We start from the raw sequence: 23294 nt of genomic DNA, 5'->3' as shown, positions 1-23294 counted from the left end.
AGGAATGTGTACAGTAACTGGACACAGGGGGGCCCAAAGACCCAAGAGGCCAAGCAGCCAGCAACGAACAGCACTATTGAGCGTGTAATACACGGGTTAATGCGTTCCTTGATTCGAGCGAGGTCGTGAGGAGCCGAACGAGAAGCGTTGTGACCAGGGCCGGAGTAACCCTTAGGCCCCCGATGTTTTGGAGGCCCTCCTTTAGGCCCCGCGTTTCCTTGTTGAAGTAAACAGCTGAGCGACGCGAGCAAAACCACGTGGACATTTATTTCGTCTTTGAATTACGATGACATCGATCGGGACTCCGCCGCAGCTGAATATAGGAACAAAACACGTTTGAATGAATGGAGTGTTGCGAGTTATTTAACGTTTGATGAATGTTATCTTGAGTGGAATACATTTGTTCATTTTTCCATAGGTCAATACATACATATATTTGATGACTTCATGTAAAGTTTGCAGTATGTAATACATATGTAATGACGACTTGATGCACTTCTCTTGAGATGGCACTTTATTGAAGATGCGTTCGCTTGACATCAGGCGGAGACCCCCACTGCAACAGCCCCGAGTCTCCCGCACATCTCCCTTTTATATACCGACACGAGGCCACGCCCCCCTTCTCGATCATTCTCGCCGACTCTGGATGCTCGCTCCACCGGCAGACTCCACCGCCCTCTTCTGTCGCCTGACCACGCCCCCTTCGCGAACATTCCCGTGGCCACCAGTCCCTTCACACTCACAGCTGACTCCCCTGTCATTACCTCCCGTGGCCACCAGTCCCTTCACACTCACAGCTGACTCCCCTGTCATTACCTCCCGTAGCCACCAGTCCCTTCACACTCACAGCTGACTCCCCTGTCACTACCTCCCGTAGCCACCATTCCCTTCACATTCACAGCTGACTCCCCTGTCATTACCTCCCGTAGCCACCATTCCCTTCACATTCACAGCTGACTCCCCTGTCATTACCTCCCGTAGCCACCAGTCCCTTCACACTCACAGCTGACTCCCCTGTCATTACCTCCCGTAGCCACCAGTCCCTTCGCACTCACAGCTGACTCCCCTGTCATTACCTCCCGTGGCCACCAGTCCCTTCACACTCACAGCTGACTCCCCTGTCATTACCTCCCGTGGCCACCAGTCCCTTCACACTCACAGCTGACTCCACTGTCATTACCTCCCGTAGCCACCATTCCCTTCACATTCACAGCTGACTCCCCTGTCATTACCTCCCGTGGCCACCAGTCCCTTCACACTCACAACTTACTCCACTGTCATTACCTCCCGTGGCCACCAGTCCCTTCGCACTCACAGCTGACTCCCCTGTCATTACCTCCCGTGGCCACCAGTCCCTTCGCACTCACAACTGACTCCCCTGTCATTACCTCCCGTGGCCACCAGTCCCTTCACACTCACAACTGACTCCCCTGTCATTACCTCCCATAGCCACTAGTCCCTTCACACTCACAGCTGACTCCCCTGTCATTACCTCCCGTGGCCACCAGTCCCTTCACACTCACAGCTGACTCCCCTGTCATTACCTCCCGTAGCCACCAGTCCCTTCGCACTCACAGTTGACTCCCCTGTCATTACCTCCCGTGGCCACCAGTCCCTTCACACTCACAGCTGACTCCCCTGTCATTACCTCCCGTAGCCACCAGTCCCTTCGCACTCACAGCTGACTCCCCTGTCATTACCTCCCGTAGCCACCAGTCCCTTCACACTCACAGCTGACTCCCCTGTCATTACCTCCCGTAGCCACCAGTCCCTTCGCACTCACAGCTGACTCCCCTGTCATTACCTCCCGTAGCCACCAGTCCCTTCGCACTCACAGCTGACTCCCCTGTCATTACCTCCCGTAGCCACCAGTCCCTTCGCACTCACAGCTGACTCCCCTGTCATTACCTCCCGTAGCCACCAGTCCCTTCACACTCACAGCTGACTCCCCTGTCATTACCTCCCGTAGCCACCAGTCCCTTCACACTCACAGCTGACTCCCCTGTCATTACCTCCCGTAGCCACCAGTCCCTTCACACTCACAGCTGACTCCCCTGTCATTACCTCCCGTAGCCACCAGTCCCTTCGCACTCACAGTTGACTCCCCTGTCATTACCTCCCGTGGCCACCAGTCCCTTCACACTCACAGCTGACTCCCCTGTCATTACCTCCCGTGGCCACCAGTCCCTTCACACTCACAGCTGACTCCACTGTCATTACCTCCCGTAGCCACCATTCCCTTCACATTCACAGCTGACTCCCCTGTCATTACCTCCCGTGGCCACCAGTCCCTTCACACTCACAGCTGACTCCCCTGTCATTACCTCCCGTAGCCACCAGTCCCTTCGCACTCACAGTTGACTCCCCTGTCATTACCTCCCGTGGCCACCAGTCCCTTCACACTCACAGCTGACTCCACTGTCATTACCTCCCGTAGCCACCATTCCCTTCACATTCACAGCTGACTCCCCTGTCATTACCTCCCGTGGCCACCAGTCCCTTCACACTCACAACTTACTCCACTGTCATTACCTCGCGTGGCCACCAGTCCCTTCGCACTCACAGCTGACTCCCCTGTCATTACCTCCCGTGGCCACCAGTCCCTTCGCACTCACAACTGACTCCCCTGTCATTACCTCCCGTAGCCACCAGTCCCTTCACACTCACAGCTGACTCCCCTGTCATTACCTCCCGTAGCCACCAGTCGCTTCGCACTCACAGCTGACTCCCCTGTCATTACCTCCCGTGGCCACCAGTCCCTTCGCACTCACAACTGACTCCCCTGTCATTACCTCCCCGTAGCCACCAGTCCCTTCACACTCACAGCTGACTCCCCTGTCATTACCTCCCGTAGCCACCATTCCCTTCACACTCACAGCTGACTCCACTGTCATTACCTCCCGTAGCCACCATTCCCTTCACACTCACAGCTGACTCCCCTGTCATTACCTCCCGTGGCCACCAGTCCCTTCGCACTCACAGCTGACTCCCCTGTCATTACCTCCCGTGGCCACCAGTCCCTTCGCACTCACAGCTGACTCCCCTGTCATTACCTCCCGTGGCCACCAGTCCCTTCGCACTCACAACTGACTCCCCTGTCATTACCTCCCGTGGCTACTGGTCCCTTCGCACTCACAGCTGACTCCCCTGCCATTACCTCCCATGGCCACTAGTCCACTCACACAGCATGTAGGTTCTATTGTCATTACTCATATGTAGGCACTTCCTTCCTATCAACCTTAATCAATGAAATGGATGTCATCAATAAAAATGTTGATCAAATGTTTAGAATGATGTCATTTGTAATATTAAATTGTTGTCTTTTTTTTCTGACTTTGGCTGATCTGATGCAACCGACCTCCTGCATAACAGAAACTGATATGCAGGAGGTCCTGGCTTCGATCCCGACCCTGACGCCTGCTGCTGTATATTTGGAGTTTGCGTGTCTCTCTCTCTCATCATCACGGTGGCTAGGATATGTTAACTACCTCGCCTGGTGTACAGAAGGTCGTGGGTTTGATCCCGACCCTGACGCCTGCTGCTGTATATTTGGAGTTTGCGTGTCTCTCTCTCTCATCACCACGGTGGCTAGGAGATGTTAACTACCTCGCCTGGTGAGCAGGAGGTCGTGGCTTCGATCCCGACCCTGACGCCTGCTGTTGTATATTTGGAGTTTGCGTGTTCTCTAAGTGGTCGCATGGATTTGTTTCCCGGCCCTCCGGTTTTCCCCTTCACATTTAGAAACACGCGTTTAGATTATTTGGCTGCTATAAAGTTCCACACGATAAGCCAATTATTTGAGCGATCATTTGCGGCCAGGTCACTTCTGAAAAAGAGCCATATGGCTCAGTGGGCCTTAACTGGTGACATAAAAATAGATGGGCATGTGGGCTCATAAATGTATTGTAATAAACGATGATAAAAGTGTTTTAATAAGCGTGTGGTATGGTTTAGTAGCGAATTATAGATTTGAAATTTTCGTGACTGCAAGGATCCATACTCTTTGGTTCTTTCGGTTGTCCCACCTGATGATGATTGCTTGTGTTGCAATCGAAACGTAGTGATTTAATTTTATTTATTTGTATTTTTTCACTTACGTGGCTTTACCGAAAGATTCTAGATTTCAAGTTTTCGTGACTAGTTTTTTCGGTAAAGTCACGTAGATGATAAACTTTAATAAGAAAAAATAAGAAAACAATTATTTAATAGAGTTATTTTCATTTTATTTATTTATATTTATTTATTTTTCACCTACGTGACTTTACCGAAAGAACCAAAAAGTGTGGTTTAGTAGCCAAATTATCTTTAAATTGCGGGTGACAATCACCTCTTAGGCAGAGAATGTAAGAGATCACACATGTCCTGGATAGCTGTAACAGGAGCCCGCGGAGGATGGTAGCAGACAGCTCAATGGAAACAGTCGTTGCATGACAGCTGGACCTTGATCATTATTATTAATTCTAAATCCTTTGGATGCGATGTGTATTTAGCCACTGAACAACTGTAATTGGGGTTAGTGTATTTCAGGATATCAACTGATGGCGTGAGCCTGTTATTTCTGAAGACGTTAAATCCATCAATTTAAATGTCATGGTCAGGATTCGTTGAAGTTCTTATTAGCCGCTGCAGAAATCCTTAGAAAGTCGGAGTTAAGCACAGACATATCTAATTCGAGTACATTTTAGGTCTCGGATTTCTTACATTTAAATGCAATATGCCGACTCCTTTACAATAAGTAAACTAATTATCATCTTAGAAATTATATTCGTGGTTCTTTCGGTAAAGTCACGTAGAAGGGAAACAATAAAATAATAAAAATATAAAACAATAAAATTCTCACGACGTTTCGACTGCAACACAAGCAATCACCATCAGCTGTAAAAAAAAACCTGATGATTGAAATAGAGACTGGGTACTTCACCCCAGATATAACAGAACGTGTGCGGTGTGTGTACTAGGAAGAGGTGTTCAGTGTTAAATAATGCTTTGGTCGGGCAAAGACTGCTACTGCTGATACTGATAGTAGGAACGATACCGCTAATGATAACGGCGATGCTGCTAATGGCGACACTGATCATTACGAGCAAAGCAAAAAATGATTAAATAAGGGAGGAATGAGAGATTAGGGTGAGATTACTGATGCATCCTCCTTCTCCCACACATACATTTGACCCCTCCCCCTCGCTCATTTGTCCACATCATGAATCTTGTTTAAAATTAACAACCAATCATTCTCTCCCAGGAGGGCAGACAGGATCAGTGGAGGGGGGGGGTGAGGAATTGAGGGAGAGGGGTGGGCTCCTAATAAAATATAGACCTAGGCCAGACGCCAAACCAGGATGATTGTATTAACATGTGAAAGGCTGTGCCAAGTGTCACAGATAAACAAAGCCCTGCTCGTCAACTCATAAGGCAACAAAAGGCAGTGGAACCTCGCTTGCCCCCCACCCTCTCCCTTCCTTCATCCATCCCTTCCTCCTTCAATCCATTCCTCATTCCCTCCTTCGCTCCCTCCCTCCCTCCCTCCATGCATCCCACTCTCCTTCCCTTACTACTATCATCTAACCCTCCCTACCTCTGGGGAGCCGGAAAAGCCCTCTGTACCAGCGTGGACGGCACCCTCGTGTTCACATTCTGAAGCGCTCGCTCGTCACCGCGGCGTGCGCGATGACAACCACCACCACCACGTGACTTTTCTTCCGTGTTGTGCGCGGTGCTTTTAGCGCCACAGCGCGTGGATTTGTAGCGTTTATCTTCATTTGTTTGCTGGTGACTTTGTGTGTTTCACATCGAAATCGCCTCCAGTGCTTTTGCTGCTGGCGGCAATAAAAGTTGTTTAAAAAGTCAAAAAGTCTGTCCATCCTCCCCTCGCTCCATCCCTCCCTTCTTTCCTGCCCTCACTCCCTACCTCGAGCCCTCTCTCTCCCTACATCCATTCCTGCAACCATTCCACTCTCTCCCGTGACCTCCGCTGTTGGGAGTAAAGGTTAAGATCACTGCCGTAATGGAGATGAGTCACGTTGCCCAGAATGACTCCTGTCCAACCCCCCCCCACCACGAATACCTAACCCCCACCCAGCCGCACTCTCTACCCCGAACCTCCCACCCACCCAACACTCCCCCCCCCCACAGCCGACAGAACGATAGAGACAACAAAAAACAATGGCACTGGGAGCAGGGGCAAGGGGAGGTGACATTTGGAGGACAGTGGGAGGGGTTATTGGGTGGGAGGATGGAGGAAGGAGCATTTGGAAAGTGCCGCATGTTTACTTTTGCATGACATCTGATTTCTGAAGAGTGATACGACATTGTGCGTGCCCAAGTTTTGGTAATCAGTTCGTTGGTGGGCATCGGGCGTTCTTAGAATCTTTACTTATCTAACAATAAACTCAAAGTGTAGTGTCCGTGCCTCCAGTGTATGATGGGCATTTGGTCAGTTAGTTACGTGATGAACAGATTGCACACTTACAATAGTCGATTTAAAGCTTTCGTGACTGCAGGGATTCATCTTCTTGGTTCTTTCGGTAAAATCACGTAGAAGGGAAATAATAAAATAATATAAAATAAAACACAATAAAGTCATGTAGAAGGGAATTAATAAAATAATAAAAATAAAACATTATAAAATATTATGTTTTCTTTTTATTATTTTATTATTGTCATGCTAAAGAAAACATAAAATATTATGTTTTATTTTTAATCTTTTATTATTTCCCTTCTACGTGACTTTACCGAAAGAACCAAGAAGACTCACAATAGTGTTAATCTTTAATTTCCCCATTTGCGAAGGACATATTCGGCAGCTGCTGTGCATCGTTCGAACACACGATTGAGTGCAGCCCATTCATTGGCTTCTATGCGTGCTGAAGCCGGCTCTCGTTCCTGCGTCGGAACTTGGAGGAGTTCCTTGTTCAGGACGTCGCAAGCCACCCAGCTTTGCCACCCACCGATTGCTTTATCGTCCTTATTTGCCATCAGGGGTCTTTCCACACGAGATCAGAAGGGTTTGCTGAGACTTCTTAGTCCACGAGCCCAGACCAGATGTTTAACTTCTTGGTTAACCACCACCTGGGGTGGCAAGACTTTAGCGGTTGAAAATTATCGAGATGGAGTGAGCCATCAAACAATTCAGTCTAATTAGCCGTATAAAAACATTGGTACGAGTAAAGTTATGATATTTAGGTTGTACAAATCGCTGTTCTGGCCCAGTGACTATTCATCTGGCTTGGCAGTGCAGATTGTATCTCTTGCTGTATTGGTCGGGGACAATTTGAGGAAGGGAGGGGGCATTGAGTGGAGAGCATTTGGAGGAGAGCAATGGGAAGGCAGATTGTGGTGGGGGGGTGGGGACATTTGAGGACCCGCGAGAGGGCATTGGAAGAGAATTGGGAGAGCAATGCAGGCAATGGGAGGACACAGGGGAGGGGCATGGGAGGACAGGGGGGAGGGGGCATTGGGAGGCGAACAGGGGGGGAGGGTTATTGAGAGGACACGAGGGAAAGGGCATTCGAAGGAGGACACGGGGAGGGGGCATTAGTAGGAGGACACGGGGGAGGGGCATTGGGAGGAGGAAACGGGGGGGGAGGAGGAGGAGAGGGCATTAGGGTCATTGAGAGGGGAGGGGGGGGGGTATTTTGCTTAAAAACCGCGCTGCAGGGAGGATCACGCATTCTCAGTTCTGCCTACCTATCAGAGTGAGCGAGTTTGTGGCGTTGTGTGTGGGCGAGTGTGGGATGGGTTGAGTGTACACGGCCGCCCAGAGGTTTCGAGGGGCCTGGGGCAATACAATGTGCCACCCCCCCCCCCCCAATTTCATTATCGACGAATACATCAACAGGCCCATTGTGGGACTCTATTTTGTGTGAGGGCCGGGACAAATTGCACCCCTTTGTCCCCCCCCGCCACACTTCCCCCCTCCCCTCCCCCCTCTGGGCGGCCCCCTGATTGTGTGTGGGGGTGTGTATTTGGTGAGTGTGTATTTGGTGAGTGTGTAGGGGGGGGTGAGTGTGTGAGCGTGGTGCGTTTGGGCTGAGCGTGCGGGCTACATCGGTGTCGAGTGCGGTGCGTGTGATGGGGAAGAAGTTAGTGGGGTCGGGTGTGTGGTGGTGGTGAGTGCTTGCTTGCAGCACTTGTTAATTTGGCCAAAGTGGCATAGTTATTGATTTTAAGCTTTCGTGACTGCAGGAATCCATACTCTTTGGTTCTTTCGGTAAAGTCACGTAGGTAGAAATAACCAAATAGTATGGAATAGTTATCTTTCTATGTAAATACGCGTGTGTGCGTGTGTCCATATATTTAAAGTATATTAAGGGCGAGTTTTTTAAAATGTACTTTTTAAATCGCGTTTTCGAGGACTTTTTCAAATGTTCGGATCGTCTACACCGCGTACTAATTTAAATCGTCTGAGCGCTAACAACAGTGACACGATACAATACAATGCAACGTCACGCCACTTTTTTTCGTGACAAAAAGTGACGCAATTTTAGCGACGTCACGCTTTTAGGCCCAATTGTTCGATGCATTTATTGGAATGATTCCAAATTTTGGAACATTCCCTGACGTGTATGTTTATTATGTATGTGTTATATTCATGTGTATACATGCGCACGCGTGCGTTTGTGTATCATCACGTAACGTTGAACGATGACGACGGGCTTTCGGGAGACATTCATCGAGTCGTGGATCGAGCATAGCTCCCACGATGATGACGATGATGATGCGTTGTCTGCGCAGGCTGTTCTGGCCACGTGCCCCTCCGCTGCACATCACCTGTGACCTCATCACCAAAGAGGAAGGTAAGAACGGCCAGCGTCACAATCATCATAACTCATGATCACAGACATGCTGATGATGATGATATTGACGCCACTGATGATAACTGCTGCGGTTTTTGCTCCACTGTTGCTCTGATGCTGATATTGACTCCGCTGCTGTTGATAACAGCTGTTATTTCCAGCCTACCGATAGTAGGATCAGTCATCAGTTAGACTGATGATGAAATTAGTGCTGCTGCTATTGCTGCTGTGGGAGACGGTACTGATGACGCTGTTGAGTCTGTTGTGGCTGCTGTTGATGGTTAAGAGGTTGATCCTATTTCTGTTCTGATGCTGCTGATGACACCGATGCTGCTTTGTACCGTACGTAACTTAAACATTTATAGCACTTTGTAAATCCACGCCGTATCAATCATAAGTGTTGTTTGACTCGTATTTCAACACGCTGGCCCAGTGCGAGTTGGTGAAGTGGTGGGGAAAGAGCCACAGACACCTGTGGAAACAAGAGCTTCATGGCTCATCGGATTTCTCCAGGATAAATAACGATTCTGATTCTGAGGATCGGTTCAGATATTCTTTAGAGCGGCCTTTTGCGTTGAGTTTGATGTTCTTCCCCCGCACCTCTGATTAGCGCGGTTGGACACGTGAGGTGCGAAAGACGTCCAACATGCATACTGATGATGATGCTGATACTCGTTGGTTCTTTCGGTACAGTCACGTAGGTATAAAATAAAATAATGATTTTTTTTATTTAATTTATTTTATTTTATACCCACGTTACTTTACCGAAAGAACCAAAGAGTATGGATCCCTGCAGTCACAAAAACTTCACATCTAAAATTGATGCTGCTGATGCTTTTAATGATACTGATGCTCATCATGATGATGCTGGTTCTGCTCATGATTCTGATGATAATTTTACTGATGATCCTGCTTATGATGATGACAAGAGGGTAGCCCGTCCTACAAGCGGGGTTATCTTTCCCCATCGACTCAATCCCCTTCTCACAACTATCCCCCCCCCTTCCTAGTAATGTCTCCACCATTGGCTCTGCCCCTCCTCTGTGAGCCACTCTCAATACTCACCAGACATGGGACAATACTCACCTGCCACTGCCACTAGATACCACTCAGTGGGTATCAACGCCTGTCACCCACCACACTCACCTGACCCCTGACCCTCACCAGACTCACCTTCCCCCAATCCCACGACATCACCACCTGACCCTCACCAGACAGACCTTCCCCCAATCCCACGACATCACCACCTGACCCTCACCAGACTCACCTTCCCCCAATCCCACGACATCACCACCTAACCCTCACCAGACAGACCTTCCCCCAATCCCACAACATCACCACTTAGAAGTCGTCCACGTGACCCTCAGCAGATACACCTGGCACCTCAACCACTCAGGAGACACTCAACACACGCCGCTCTGCTGACACTACTCTCACCACACCGGTCTGTTGAAACTCCGCGCAGACATCGAACCCACCGCACATCTTGACACCGGCCACATAGTTCACACACAACCTCGACAGACCAACTGAAAGAAACACTCACCGACACCTACAGCACGACACACACTCAACACAGTACCTCAGGACACCACATCAGTAAACTACACCCTCAAATAGAACTACACAAAACTGCGCTCTGCTACACCATTGCACTGCACCACAGTACATCACACATCACAACTACACTACGCCACTACATTAATGCATTGCACCACTGCACTACACTGCACACCCCTACACTACACCCTTACACCACATCACTACACCACTTAATTCCACTACTACACCATTTCATTACTCCACTTAACGTCACTGCACACAACACCTCTCCACCAAACCGCACAATCACGTGCGACCTTAGTTCACACTCAATCACTCACTTATCCCTCATTCACTCGTTCATTTCTCAGTCACTAATTCCAATCATTCACTTAAATCCTCGCATTCATTTCACCAAATTAATCATTCCTACCTCATTCATTTATCTCATTCATTCTCACATTATTCATTCAGTCATTCCACTAATTCATTCACTCTCTCAGTCATATCATTCCTTTCATAAACTCATTTATCCCTCATTTTCTCACTCACTGTCTCATCTATGTATTCTTTCCTAATCTTTTTCACACGTGCCCCAATGCATTCTCTAATTCCTTCCTCATTCAGTAACTCATTTCACTCATTCATTCACTCCCTCAATCCTCTCATTCGTCCCTCATTTTCAGTTGCACCATGCGCTGTTCTGGCGAAGAGCAGCAAAAACCTTGGCACCGTACGTACATAAGCACTTTAGATGAAGGGTGTTGGATTTCACAGCACATATAATCAGAATTGTAACGGACTTTGACAAGAGCTTTTGAGATTAAATTTGTTTCATTCCTCAATTCTCATTCTTACCTCATTCAATCACCGGGCTCCCTGATGCTTGCTCTCCCATGACTTCCTGCAGGACCAGCTGTTACTAGGGATACCTGTTGCTAGGCTAATGCTTGATCCTTGCTGCCAGCAGAGCATTACATTTTGTCGTAACAATTTAGCGTTACGGGGGTTTGAATTTTATATTCCCATGAGCGTCTTTTTTTTTCACACCCGATAACTCGGCAGGGTCGTGGAGAAAACGTGTTTTGCTTGCACATCTACAGACGGGCTTTCCATCAATACCACATTTGTACACGTAACTTGAAAATTAAGTATGTGTACGCAGTTTGTTCAAAGTGGTACATACACATAAAGGCAAACATCTCGATACAGTATATAGATGATTTTGGTGCTGCTCATGATGATGATGTTTGTGATACTGATGCTGCTTATACCGATGACGCTGATGATGCCATTGCCCCTGTATGATTATACCACTGTGTATGATGCTTCTGCTGATGTGTATGATTATACTGCTGTGTATGATGCTGCTTCTGCTGATATGTATGATGCTTCTGCTACTGCTTAATATGATGCTTCTGCTGCTATGTATGATGATGCTTCTGCTGATGCTCATGAAGCTGCTGTTGATGGTTACGTTGCTTGCAATTATGCTCAGTTTGGAGTATCACGATGATTGCTTCTGCTGACGATACTGATAACAGTGATGCTTACGATGCTGACAACGCTGCCGCGTATGATTCTGCACATTCTAAAGGATGGCTGACCTGTCGGAGTTCGGAGAGGCGGCGCCCTTCCTGCGCAAGTCGGATAAGGAGCGTCTGGAGGCCCAGACGCGGCCCTTCGACATGAAGAAGAACGTCTACGTCCCTCACCCCAAGTGCGAGTTTGTCAAGGCCCTCGTGCAGAGCGTGGAGGGCGGCAAGTACACCGTGGAGACGGAGGAGGGCCAAGTGAGCTCTGCACAACGCGCGCACACACACCAGCGGACGTCCGCTCACACCGCTCGTGGACACGCAAAACATTCGCTTGCCCCGTCTCTGATTTGTGCGCGCGCAGACGGTCACCGTGAAAGACGCGGACGTGATGCAAATGAATCCGCCCAAGTTCGACAAGATCGAGGACATGGCCATGCTGACCTTCCTCAACGAGCCGTCCGTGCTGTTCAACCTCAAAGAGCGTTACGCGGCATGGATGATCTACGTGAGTGCCTCGATATTGGCCGTATCGTTCGTACTAGCAGAGGCACCGGAAAGTAAAACGCGCACACACAGCAAGGCTGGTGTCAAGAAGGTAACACAATTCTGGTCTCACGTAGAAACACGGCCACGCCTCCCGGATGAGCGATAAGACGACATTTCCACCAGACGTTTGCTTTAAAATAGAGGCACATTCACCTAAACCAGGGGTCGGCAACCAAAATAACAAGAAGAGCCATTTCTTTCCAATTCGGTACAAAATTCAGTATTTCAAGAGCCGCAATGCATCTATGTACATACGTACATATCGTCAAGAAGCAGCCCGTAAAGAGCCGCATGCGGCTCCGGAGCCGTAGGTTGCCGACCCATGACCTAAACGGTGCATCATAATCGGTAAGACTAGGGTACTCATTGAATATTTCAACACTCCACTCCGTTAAGAAATGGAGCCATCGCTTCTGCAAAATTAATTCAGCTGCTGAGAAGAGGTAAGTAAGGGGGTCATACGATGTAGCAAGTTAGCGATACGGATCTGCATGGTGCTCGGTAATAGAACTTGCCCAAACGGCCTGTGCAGGCTACAAGGGGGATCTTAGTCATCGTTGCGTGTGTGTAGTTGGTGCATCTGCCAGTCATCTCAGTCAGTCAACCCATGGCACCTGGGTCTCTTTCGCACCTCCGATTAGCACGGATGGCTACGTACAGCGCAAAATGAGTTCAACACACATACATACACGACCCTCCTGTCAGCGGGCCTTCGACACATCAAGGTGCACAGGTGCCGTGGTGAGGTCACCGCCACTTCCTGGTGAACAGCTGTTGTTGTTGTTGTGTGCAGACGTACTCGGGGCTGTTCTGTGTCACGGTGAACCCCTACAAGTGGCTGCCCGTGTACAGCTCGCAGTGCGTAAACGCGTACCGGGGCAAGAAACGTGCAGAGGCCCCTCCACACATCTTCTCCATCTCCGACAACGCGTACCAGTACATGCTCACGGGTACGTGTACACACAACAACAACAACCGCCATTCGCCACTAAGTGGCAGTGACGACACCACGACGCTTGTGCCAGGCCATGTGCACCTTGAGGCCACGTGAAGTGTCGAATGCCCGCTGGCAGGAGGTCACGGGGCAGACCCAGGTGCCACGGGACGACTGACTGAGATGACTGGCTGATGCACCACCTGTGCCCCCTACTGTGTCAACTTGTTGTGCTTTAGCCACCCGGCGCTCCGCTCGTTGTTGTGAGTGTTGCTCCTCCGCCCTCCGTTGTTGTTGGTGGGCGACTGCCTCTAACTGCCCAGTAGCGTCCTTCACGAGATTCCTCCACAGAGGCCGATCTTGACACCGCTGGTACCAGTCATCGGCAAGTCCACTCAGCTCCACGTCCTCCTGTACCACATCGATCCATCTCTTCTCTAGCTCGTGCCGCGCCCGTTTACACATACTCTACACATACTTGTACACAAACACCGTTTGCCTTCCTGTCTGCATACCTGCCTTACTAGCTGCATATCTGCCTTACTGACTGTCTATATATCTCTGATTTACATTCCGCAGACAGAGAAAATCAGTCCATCCTTATCACGTGAGTTTGAATCTAGCACAAAGGGCATGCTTCGAGTTCCTGACAAGTATGGGGATGCGATAAATGTCTGTCTGTATGTCTCTGCTTAACGTGTCCGATTGCCATTGTGTTTTTCTGTCGGTCTGCCTGCTTGCGCGTCTGAGTGTGTGACTGAGTGTCTGCGTCCATCTCGCTGTGTCCGTCTCTGTGATGGACAGTGGCGAGTCCGGCGCGGGGAAAACGGTGAACACGAAACGTGTCATCCAGTACTTCGCGTCCATCGCCGCGGCGGGAACCAAGCGCGACGCCAGCAAGGTGGGGGGACGCGGGGAGAAACGGAGAGACACAGGGGACACGCAGCAGGGGCATGGGGAGAGACACAGAGACGCCGAGAGACAAGAAGGGATACCAGAAGACACAGAGAGACAAGGGGAGACATAAGAGACATGGAGGGACCTGTGGAGTCATGGGGGAAAGTTGGAGGATACATGGAGGAACACCGGCTGACACGGGTAAACATGGAGAGACACGGAGGAATACTGAGACACGGGAGGACATGGGGAGACACGGGGGCCTAGAGACATACGACGAGACATGAGGTGACAAGATGGATATTGAAGACTGCCCTTTGGAAAGGAGCCTTGGGGGTAAAATCAAGTGCAGGTAAAACTTTAGTCTAGAAAAGCCTCATTGAGTCTCAATAATAATTCAGGAAGGTCCTGCTCCACTAGGATACTTGGACAATTCCAGGAACGAGAGTTGGGCTTTGTTACGGTGGGGAAACTGGAGAACATGGAGAAGAACCTGCCAGACATACAAAGGGTGAAAACTCAGAAGGTCAAAACCGGTCCAAAGTTTTCTAGGTTAATAATGGGCTACTGGATAATATTGTATAGAAAGCAAACAGGTCGAAGGACTAAACACACTTATAAGCTTTCATCCATAATTCTCCACAGCAATGCATGCGTTTTTACACATAAAAATTCCATACAGATGGATTTAATAATCCACTGCGATGAGTGCGTGAACTCGTGTGATCTTCGCAGGGAACCCTGGAGGATCAAATCGTCTCGGCCAATCCCGCGCTGGAAGCCTTCGGCAACGCGAAGACACTCAGGAACGACAACTCCTCACGCTTCGTGAGTCTCTCCGAGAGGGTTGCCACTTACCGTGACCCTTGAGTCTGACCTTGATCGTGACCTCGACTCCCGACCTCTTCCCCTCCCTGTGTCACCGTGCAACGCGTGGATGCGTCGTTTCAGCCTTCGTAGGTGCACGCTAACAGCACTTGCCCCAACAGCATGTGAAAGGCTATACGGGGGATCTTTATATTTGTCTTCGTGTGTGCGTGTCCAGGGAAAATTTATCCGCATTCACTTCGGAACGACCGGAAAACTGGCGTCCGCCGACATTGAAACCTGTGAGTCCACGCAGTTCCGTTGAAGATCGTTCTCATACTGGGTCGGGCTCAGATCTATTGATGGTGCCCAGCCATTAGGGGCATCGTTTATACCCGTTTGCCGGTTTACTTATCTGTATACCAAGACTGCCTGTCTGTATACATATCTGTATACCTGCCTATCTACCTATCTGTATCTCCACTTGTCTGTCCGTCTGTATTACCTGTTGGTCTGTGTGTATTACCTGTCTGTCTGTGTGTCCATCAGATCTGTTGGAGAAGTCTCGGGTTACGTTCCAGCTCAAGGCTGAACGCAACTACCACATCTTCTACCAGATCCTGAGCCAGAGGAAACCTGAGCTCCTGGGTACAAATGACAAGAACACCACTACCACCATCATCATCATTGTCATCATCATCATCACCATCATCAGTACCACACCACCATCATTCATAATTCCTTTATTTTGGGTTGTGTCGTGTAGGTATAATGCCCTTTTTAACTATAACCCTCCACCACCTGACAAAGCCAACCAAATGAAGTTGTCACGTGGGGAAATATGCGCATTGACTTACCATCAAGCAAATTTGTTCACTGTATATTCCACGCATCACTGGAGATCACGTTCATTATTGCCGGGCGTTAACAAGAGCACAGATTTTGACTTAAAGCTTTCGTGACTGCAGGGATTCATATTCTCTGGTTCTTTCGGTAAAGTCACGTAGATAGGTTCAAAGAAAATAACAAAAAATAACCTATCTACGTGACTTTACCGAAACACCCAAGAATACTGTACGAGTAATTCCTGCACTATATGGACGTGTTAGTATTTTCAACGTTTGTTTTATTACATTATAAAATTGACCACTACCATCATTGTTATAATTCTATCTCACCTCTCACCACCCATCTCCCCTCTCCATTTCCTTCTCTCCCTTCTCTCCCCTTGCCCAGAAATGCTACTAGTGACCTCCAACCCGTACGACTATGCGTTCATCAGCCAGGGCCAAGTCACCGTGGCTGGATTGGATGATGGAGACGAGCTCATGGCTACAGATGTGAGCTTCCTCCCATTTCTACATTTTATCCACCTGACAGAGAGGATGATGAGTTGCTCGATCTGTTCATCTGTCAGTGCTCCACCCCCTAAAATGCTTTTCCAATCTACCCAGCTCCTCCCCTCCTGCTCCTCCTGCTGATGCCTAGACGGCGCTGGTGATAATGGTCATGATGGTTGTAATGGTGTACATATTGGTGATGGCGGTGATGTCATTGATGGTGACAGTTTGGCTTTCGGTCACCGTTCTGATGGTTGTTGAGGGCGGTGATGGCGGTGTTGATGGTGGCGATGGTTGCGACCTCTCCGCAGAGTGCCTACGACATCCTGGGCTTCGTTCCAGAGGAGAAAGCGAGCGTGTACAAGCTGACGGGCGCCATCATGCACTTCGGCAACATGCACTTCAAGCAGAAGCAGCGAGAGGAGCAGGCGGAGGCAGACGGCACTGAGGGTACGGCGACGCAGAGCGATACGCGAGATGCGTGGATACATGTGGAGACACACCGAGACATATAGAAACACTGGGAGACACAGCAGCACTCATTACACACAGAGTGCTTGCCACAAATGAACCAAAATACCTTGCTGATCTCATCAAGGAGCATAAACCATCACGCAAACTCTGGTCATCCTAACGGCAGCGGCTTTTGGCTAGCCATCGAACAAAGACGGTCACTGCATCTCGCACTTTCAGATGCGCTTTTGCGGCCGTCTGGAACGCTCTAACTTCCGATATTAGGAAGCAACTTGAGCTATGCACTTTTAAATCTATAGTGAAAACGAATTTCTTTAAAACCTTTTGTGTTTAGTTTGTTGTCCATCCCCCGCACCTCCGATTAGCACCATTGGCTACATGCGGTGCGAAAGAAGTTCAACACACATACCATAGCGATCGTCTTCTCAACTACTTTTGAGGTGGTTGAGAAGACTATAAACTGGCGTTTCTGACTTACAAAAGCAGCTCACCCGGAAATCCACCATGCCTAAGTGAAAGGTACGTATTCAGAGTCGTGTGCAGCGTTCGTGTGCCGCGCCAACCCTGGAAGTGATTTTTAAAAAACACCGTCACAGCTGAGTGGCGTTTCAGTTAATCTGCGCCAGTCGTCCGGAACTCACTAAGACTGGGGGCTACCGCCTTCAAGTGGACAGGTCCACCACAGCTCCAAGTAGTCTCAAGAAACACATTCCTGCGGAGGGAGCTGGTAGGAACGTTGGGTTGCTCAGTCAATGGCCAGGGTCAACGGCGGCGTGGTGTATTCCGCAAATATGCCCGACTGTGAGGGCGGGCACAAGCCGGCGTGAGTAGGTTAAACGTTGAGTTTTATAAGGGCACCACGGGGTGACCAGACCCTCCCCACCCCTCCCACCTCTCACCCTCCCCACCCAGCCCCTCCCCCCCCTCCCCACCCTCCCCACCCAGCCCCTCCCCACCCTCCCCTCTCCACCCAGCCCCACCCCTCCCATTTTTGATGCACGACGGACGGACACAATAATCCCCTGTGGGCTGGTGGAACCAGGTTCCTACCAGTAAAACCTTTCGGAAGTGTCATTTTAAAAAATGAAATGACCAACGTGCGCCTTATAATCTCTGGAAATTATGGCCATATATACATGCTGATTATTAATTTTACTATTCCTGCAAAGGAAAATAAAAGACAGTTGTCGTGTTCACACTCTTCTCAGAATCCTCCCGTAATCGGAGCACCAACAGTAATATGCTTTTTTATGTAATAATAAAGTGGCAAGACGGTATGTATTATGATGTTTTTTTTCATGTTCTATATGATATAAATAATGGTATGATGGATTAATTACATCGATAGGAAGAGAAATTGAAATTTCAGAGCTATTTTAATTTAACGGTGTCAGTCTTCTGTATTCGTTAGTCCCACCTCTTTGGTGTCGCTATTATGCATCTTCCAAACTTCTTCTGCCGTTTATATTCAACATTTATTTGTTACACTGAAAAATCCCATGTAGGCAGTTACCCTGCTAGTTTTGATGGCAACGGCTTGCAGCAGCAGCCACCAACAAAAGAGTTTTCGTTGGGGTGGAGAGGAACCCAGCCAGCAGCCAGCCAGGAAACTTGAGCTGTAGATTTATTGTTAAAGTAGCTGCGATAATTATTAATGGGGGAAATGCGAGGATACGCTGGGGCATGTGGTGACATGCACATCGAGACACACTGGGACGTTTTTTTGGGACAAATCGAGACATGAGGACATGCGAAGGCACATGTATATACTGGGAGACATTTTGACATGTGGGAAAGCATGGTGGGGACAAACAGGGCTACATGTCGGGCACTAAAGGACAAGTCAAATTGGCAAGCAGTCAATATTTAGAAATGTTATGATACAAGTCCAGTTTAGGAACACCCAAGTCCAGTGAAGTCACCGGACAACTTCAAACTTGGCCGATTTTCTCTCGGGTAAGTCCCTAACAGCAATACAAATGTATTTTTTTAAGTTAATATTATATCATGTTGACTAGCGTTATTACAACCCTCCATTACAAACAGATATAATGTTAATAGCACGATTGGGATAAAAAAAACGGGCAGCGTCCAACAGATATGAGCTATGGGGAGTGGTGGCGCAGACAGATGGACAGGGCTAATGCACCAACGTTGGAACTTGTCAATAAAAAACGACGTGGGGGGGATCTTTGCCGTTGACAGACGCCGATAAAGCGTCGTACCTCATGGGCCTCAACTCGGCCGACCTCATCAAGGGCCTGTGCCACCCCAGGGTCAAGGTCGGCAACGAGTACGTGACCAAGGGTCAGAACGTGCAACAGGTGGGCGGCTCCTGGTGGCGACTTCCAAAGAGAGCGAAACCCCCATTCACTGTACACACCGACTGTGACATCACCATTGCCACCATTATCAGTAATCTTCGTGATCATATCCATCATCTGTTTCATGGTAATAATGTAATCGTGAAGTTCTAAATACGTATCATCTTCATCACCTGCTTTACACCATCATTGCACTCATCTTAATTATTCATCATATTTTCTTTAATTACTGCATTGGTTCATTTACATGCAGTACAATATCTGCACTACGGAACCTGTTTTTCTAGCTCATGCATTATTTTTCAATGGAAATCAATCTAACAGGGGTGTAACAGTCGAACCCGGACCCCTGCTCTGCCATACTGCGCATTCACGCATCCACACTTGTCAATTACTACACCCACCTCACAACCCCATCCTCACCTCCATGGACTTCCGTGCCCCACCAATATATTTACCCACCGGCCACCGCTGCGTCTGCCAGGTGTCCTATTCTATCGGTGCACTGGCAAAGTCCGTGTACGAGAAGATGTTCAACTGGATGGTCGTGCGCATCAACCAGTCGCTGGAGACCAAGGCCCCGCGACAGCACTTCATCGGTGTGCTGGACATCGCCGGCTTCGAGATCTTCGACGTGAGGACACCACCGTCAACAATGCCACCTGCCAGCCCTGCATTCATCACCACGACCACCACCTTTAACATTCACCACCTGCCAGAACCACCCATCACCGCCACTGTAAATGCCAACACAATCACCACCATCGCCACCACCACCACCACCCACAAATGACATCAGCACCACATTTAGCATTGCCACCACCAACACCATCACCACTACCATCACCTGCCTGTCCGTCCATCTGTCCATCCATCCACTCACCCATCCGTCTGTTTGTCCATACGTGTGTCCCTCTCCCGGTGTGCGCAGTTCAACTCATTTGAGCAGCTCTGCATCAACTTCACCAACGAGAAGTTGCAGCAGTTCTTCAACCACCACATGTTCGTGCTGGAGCAGGAGGAGTACAAGAAGGAGGGCATCGAGTGGACCTTCATTGACTTCGGCATGGACCTGCAGGCCTGCATTGAGCTCATCGAGAAGGTGGCTGCCGCCGATGATGATGCCACTGCTGATGATGCTGCTACTATTGATGCTTGTTATACTGGTGACAATAATAATGATCGTGGTGATGGCGATCTTCATCATCTACGACAATGGCGATAATAATGCCAATGCAAAAGTGGACAATGCTGCTCAGTTTAACACATATGCTTTCCTGACCAATATCATCCATAAGAGGTTTTTTTTTTGGGTTAGATCGCGTAAATATTTAAATGCGTCATTAAACCCGCCACAACCAAACACAGTCAGCTAGTAAGGGTTGTCACGTAAACAGAACATGCCAATTCGTCACTAGTACAGTGACAGCCCAATATCTCCACAAATCTGGCTGTCGCCTGATGAAGCTGGTTGTAATTACTGGCGAAACATCGTACTCAGATTGTAAATGTCGTGGCTTGGCTCTCCAACACATCGGTGTGCTGCACGAGTGACGAGTTCTGTTTACGTGACAACCCATACTAGTTGGCTGTGCCGGGTGGTGACGGGTTTAACGACACATTTATATATTTACGCGATTTAGCAAAAAAAACTCTATTATGGACAATGCTGCTGCTGGTAATAATCGCAACGCTGCTCTTCATTCTGCCACTGCTGCCGCTTCTGTTACCGCTGCTGACGACAATTGGCGACAATATCGATGACCACACCGTTTGCCTGCGTGCTCCGCAGCCCATGGGCATCATGTCCATCCTGGAAGAGGAGTGCATGTTCCCCAAGGCGTCCGACCAGAGCTTCAAGGCAAAGCTGTACGACAACCACCTGGGCAAGTCCAACAACTTCCAGAAGCCGCGCATCGTCAAGGGTAGGCCGGAGGCGCACTTTGCACTGGTGCACTACGCCGGCGTGGTGGACTACAACATCACTGGCTGGCTCGTGAAGAACAAGGACCCGCTCAACGAGACCGTGGTGGGGCTCTATCAGAAGTCCTCGCTCAAGCTGCTCTCCTTGCTGTTCGCGAACTACGCCGGCGCAGATTCCGGTGAGCAAGTCACGAATTGCTGTAATGTTTCAATCGCTCGCTCGCTCGGATCGAGCATGCCAACCGGCTCGATTCATCCACTTTAAATTTCGATGTAAAGCTTTCGTGACTGCAGGGATTCATCTTCTTGGTTCTTTCGGTAAAGTCACGTAGAAGGCGGTGTTCATTGGGACGCTGTCTTTCCGACAGCTCTGTTTCTTCACCTGAGGACGGCTACTTGCGTTGTGGCCGAAACGTCGTGAGAATTTTTATTTTATTATGTTTTATTTTTATTATTTTATTATTTCCCTTCTATGTGACTTTACCGAAAGAACCAAGAAGAACAATTATAGGTCATTAAAACACTTTTTTTTTTATCGTCGAACATTATTTTGTATTCTTGGACCTTTCCATAAAGTCACGTAGAATGGGAAAAGATCCAAGAATACGAATCCCTGCAGTCACGAAAGCTTTAAATCGAAACATTCTTTTGGCAGAAGAATTACACTAATAATATCAGCAATTTAAAATGAACCGCGGTCAGTCTTTTGCATTCGTTACTCCCTCCCCGTCGGTGTCGCGAGCTATTACATGACTGCAACTACAGGTTTCCAAGGGAAGGAAGCGAGCGATGTGACCACCTCCCCCTTCCCCCCCTATCCCTAGCCGCGGACACTTCCAAGAAGGGCGCCAAGAAGAAGGGATCTTCTTTCCAGACCGTGTCAGCTCTGCACAGGGTGAGCAAATCAACGGGGCATACGACTGCGTAGGTACTCATACTCGTAGGTTTTTTTCTGTAAAGTCACGTAGGTAAAAAAATAATAAAATAAAATAATAATACATTAAAATAAATCAATTAAATCACGGACGTTTCGGAGGCAACACAAGTCTCTCCGTCTTCAGGTGGGACCGTCACAGCTAAATTTACTGTATCAAGTAAAGGAGAAATCCAAGAGACAAGATCTTATATACTGGTTAAGAGGAGAGGGGAGGGGCTTATCTAAATGTGGTAGTCAGGGAACGGTGGGGGGTGGCTAGAAGGAAGGGTACAATTAGAGAAGCTGTGACTTCTTGTCTCGTTGTCTGTTAAAAAACTCTAACAGATAGGTGAAATTCCTCCCCGTAGAGGGCATTCATTCTAGATTTGAAGCTTTCGTGACTGCAAGGATTCATACTCTTAGGTTTTTTTGGTAAAGTCACGTAGGTAAAAAGTAATAAAATAAAATAATAATGAATCTATTATTATAAATAAATATACGTGCTACACCGATTGCCGCTCTATTCTCTGAACTCGGCAACCCATGTTCGATTCACGGGCAGGCAAACATGAGTGGCAAGTGATATAAAGACGAGATCTACCTTCATTCCTTCCCCCCAACCGCCACCTTTACCAAACCACAAATGACCACAAGTGGTCTTAATTGCATTTTTTACGTTAGATGTTTTTTAAGGATGTGGGGGTCATTCTTAATTTCATTTCCAAGTCTGCTTAATTTCATCTTTGTAAGATACCCGACTTCTGAAATTTTCTTTCATATTCTGCCACTGAAACAAATCAGTGATGCCTTCACAACTTCCAGGCTTTATTTTTGGCAATAACAGTCGTTTGTATGTGGTCTTTAATAGCCATACATACAACTGGCCCCTGCTTATCTAGACATATTAATCGAGCCAAAACAAGCTGTCGGAGGACGAGCATTTAGATCTAGAGCTCCCACGGGGTGAAGCACACTCCCACTGCACGTGGGACAGATTTCGTTCCAAATGTTTAATTCCTGATGACGTTTGTTTTGGCTTTTCATTTGGTTTAATGGGCCGTAGTCGATTGACACTCTCCAATGTGTGACCACTCCCTCCTATGGAGGGACCCTGGCTTCTGTACGGAGCTGGGAGTGCATTCTGGCGCACTGTTGCTCTTGGCTCATGTAAGGAGCTGAGAGGTCGACCTGGTTTACACTATGTATGTTAAACTTCTTTCGCACTGTACGTAGCAAACCCAGCCTTTTAGATGTAAGT

At 48.5% G+C, this 23294-nt stretch overlaps 1 protein-coding gene across 1 annotated transcript in view; it reads left to right on the top strand.

Annotated features, from left to right (window-relative positions):
* The first annotated feature begins 11935 nt into the window (after positions 1–11935).
* LOC144951685 (myosin-7-like) overlaps positions 11936–23294 on the top strand; it is a 36639-nt gene continuing 25280 nt past the window's right edge. Inside the window, exons 1-15 of the mRNA XM_078881980.1 lie at positions 11936–12130; positions 12237–12380; positions 13215–13371; positions 13935–13962; positions 14160–14256; positions 14988–15080; positions 15298–15361; positions 15609–15707; positions 16296–16399; positions 16711–16849; positions 19079–19197; positions 19682–19831; positions 20129–20299; positions 20990–21299; positions 21945–22015. Coding sequence (XP_078738106.1) covers positions 11936–12130; positions 12237–12380; positions 13215–13371; positions 13935–13962; positions 14160–14256; positions 14988–15080; positions 15298–15361; positions 15609–15707; positions 16296–16399; positions 16711–16849; positions 19079–19197; positions 19682–19831; positions 20129–20299; positions 20990–21299; positions 21945–22015 — 1941 coding nt within the window. The remainder of the gene's footprint in view (positions 12131–12236; positions 12381–13214; positions 13372–13934; positions 13963–14159; positions 14257–14987; positions 15081–15297; positions 15362–15608; positions 15708–16295; positions 16400–16710; positions 16850–19078; positions 19198–19681; positions 19832–20128; positions 20300–20989; positions 21300–21944; positions 22016–23294) is intronic.

This window comes from Lampetra fluviatilis, chromosome 63 (assembly GCF_964198595.1).
Source record: "Lampetra fluviatilis chromosome 63, kcLamFluv1.1, whole genome shotgun sequence".
Lineage (NCBI taxonomy): Eukaryota > Metazoa > Chordata > Hyperoartia > Petromyzontiformes > Petromyzontidae > Lampetra > Lampetra fluviatilis.
Note: the sequence above shows the minus strand (reverse complement) of the source record. Positions and strands in the feature narration are given on the sequence as shown.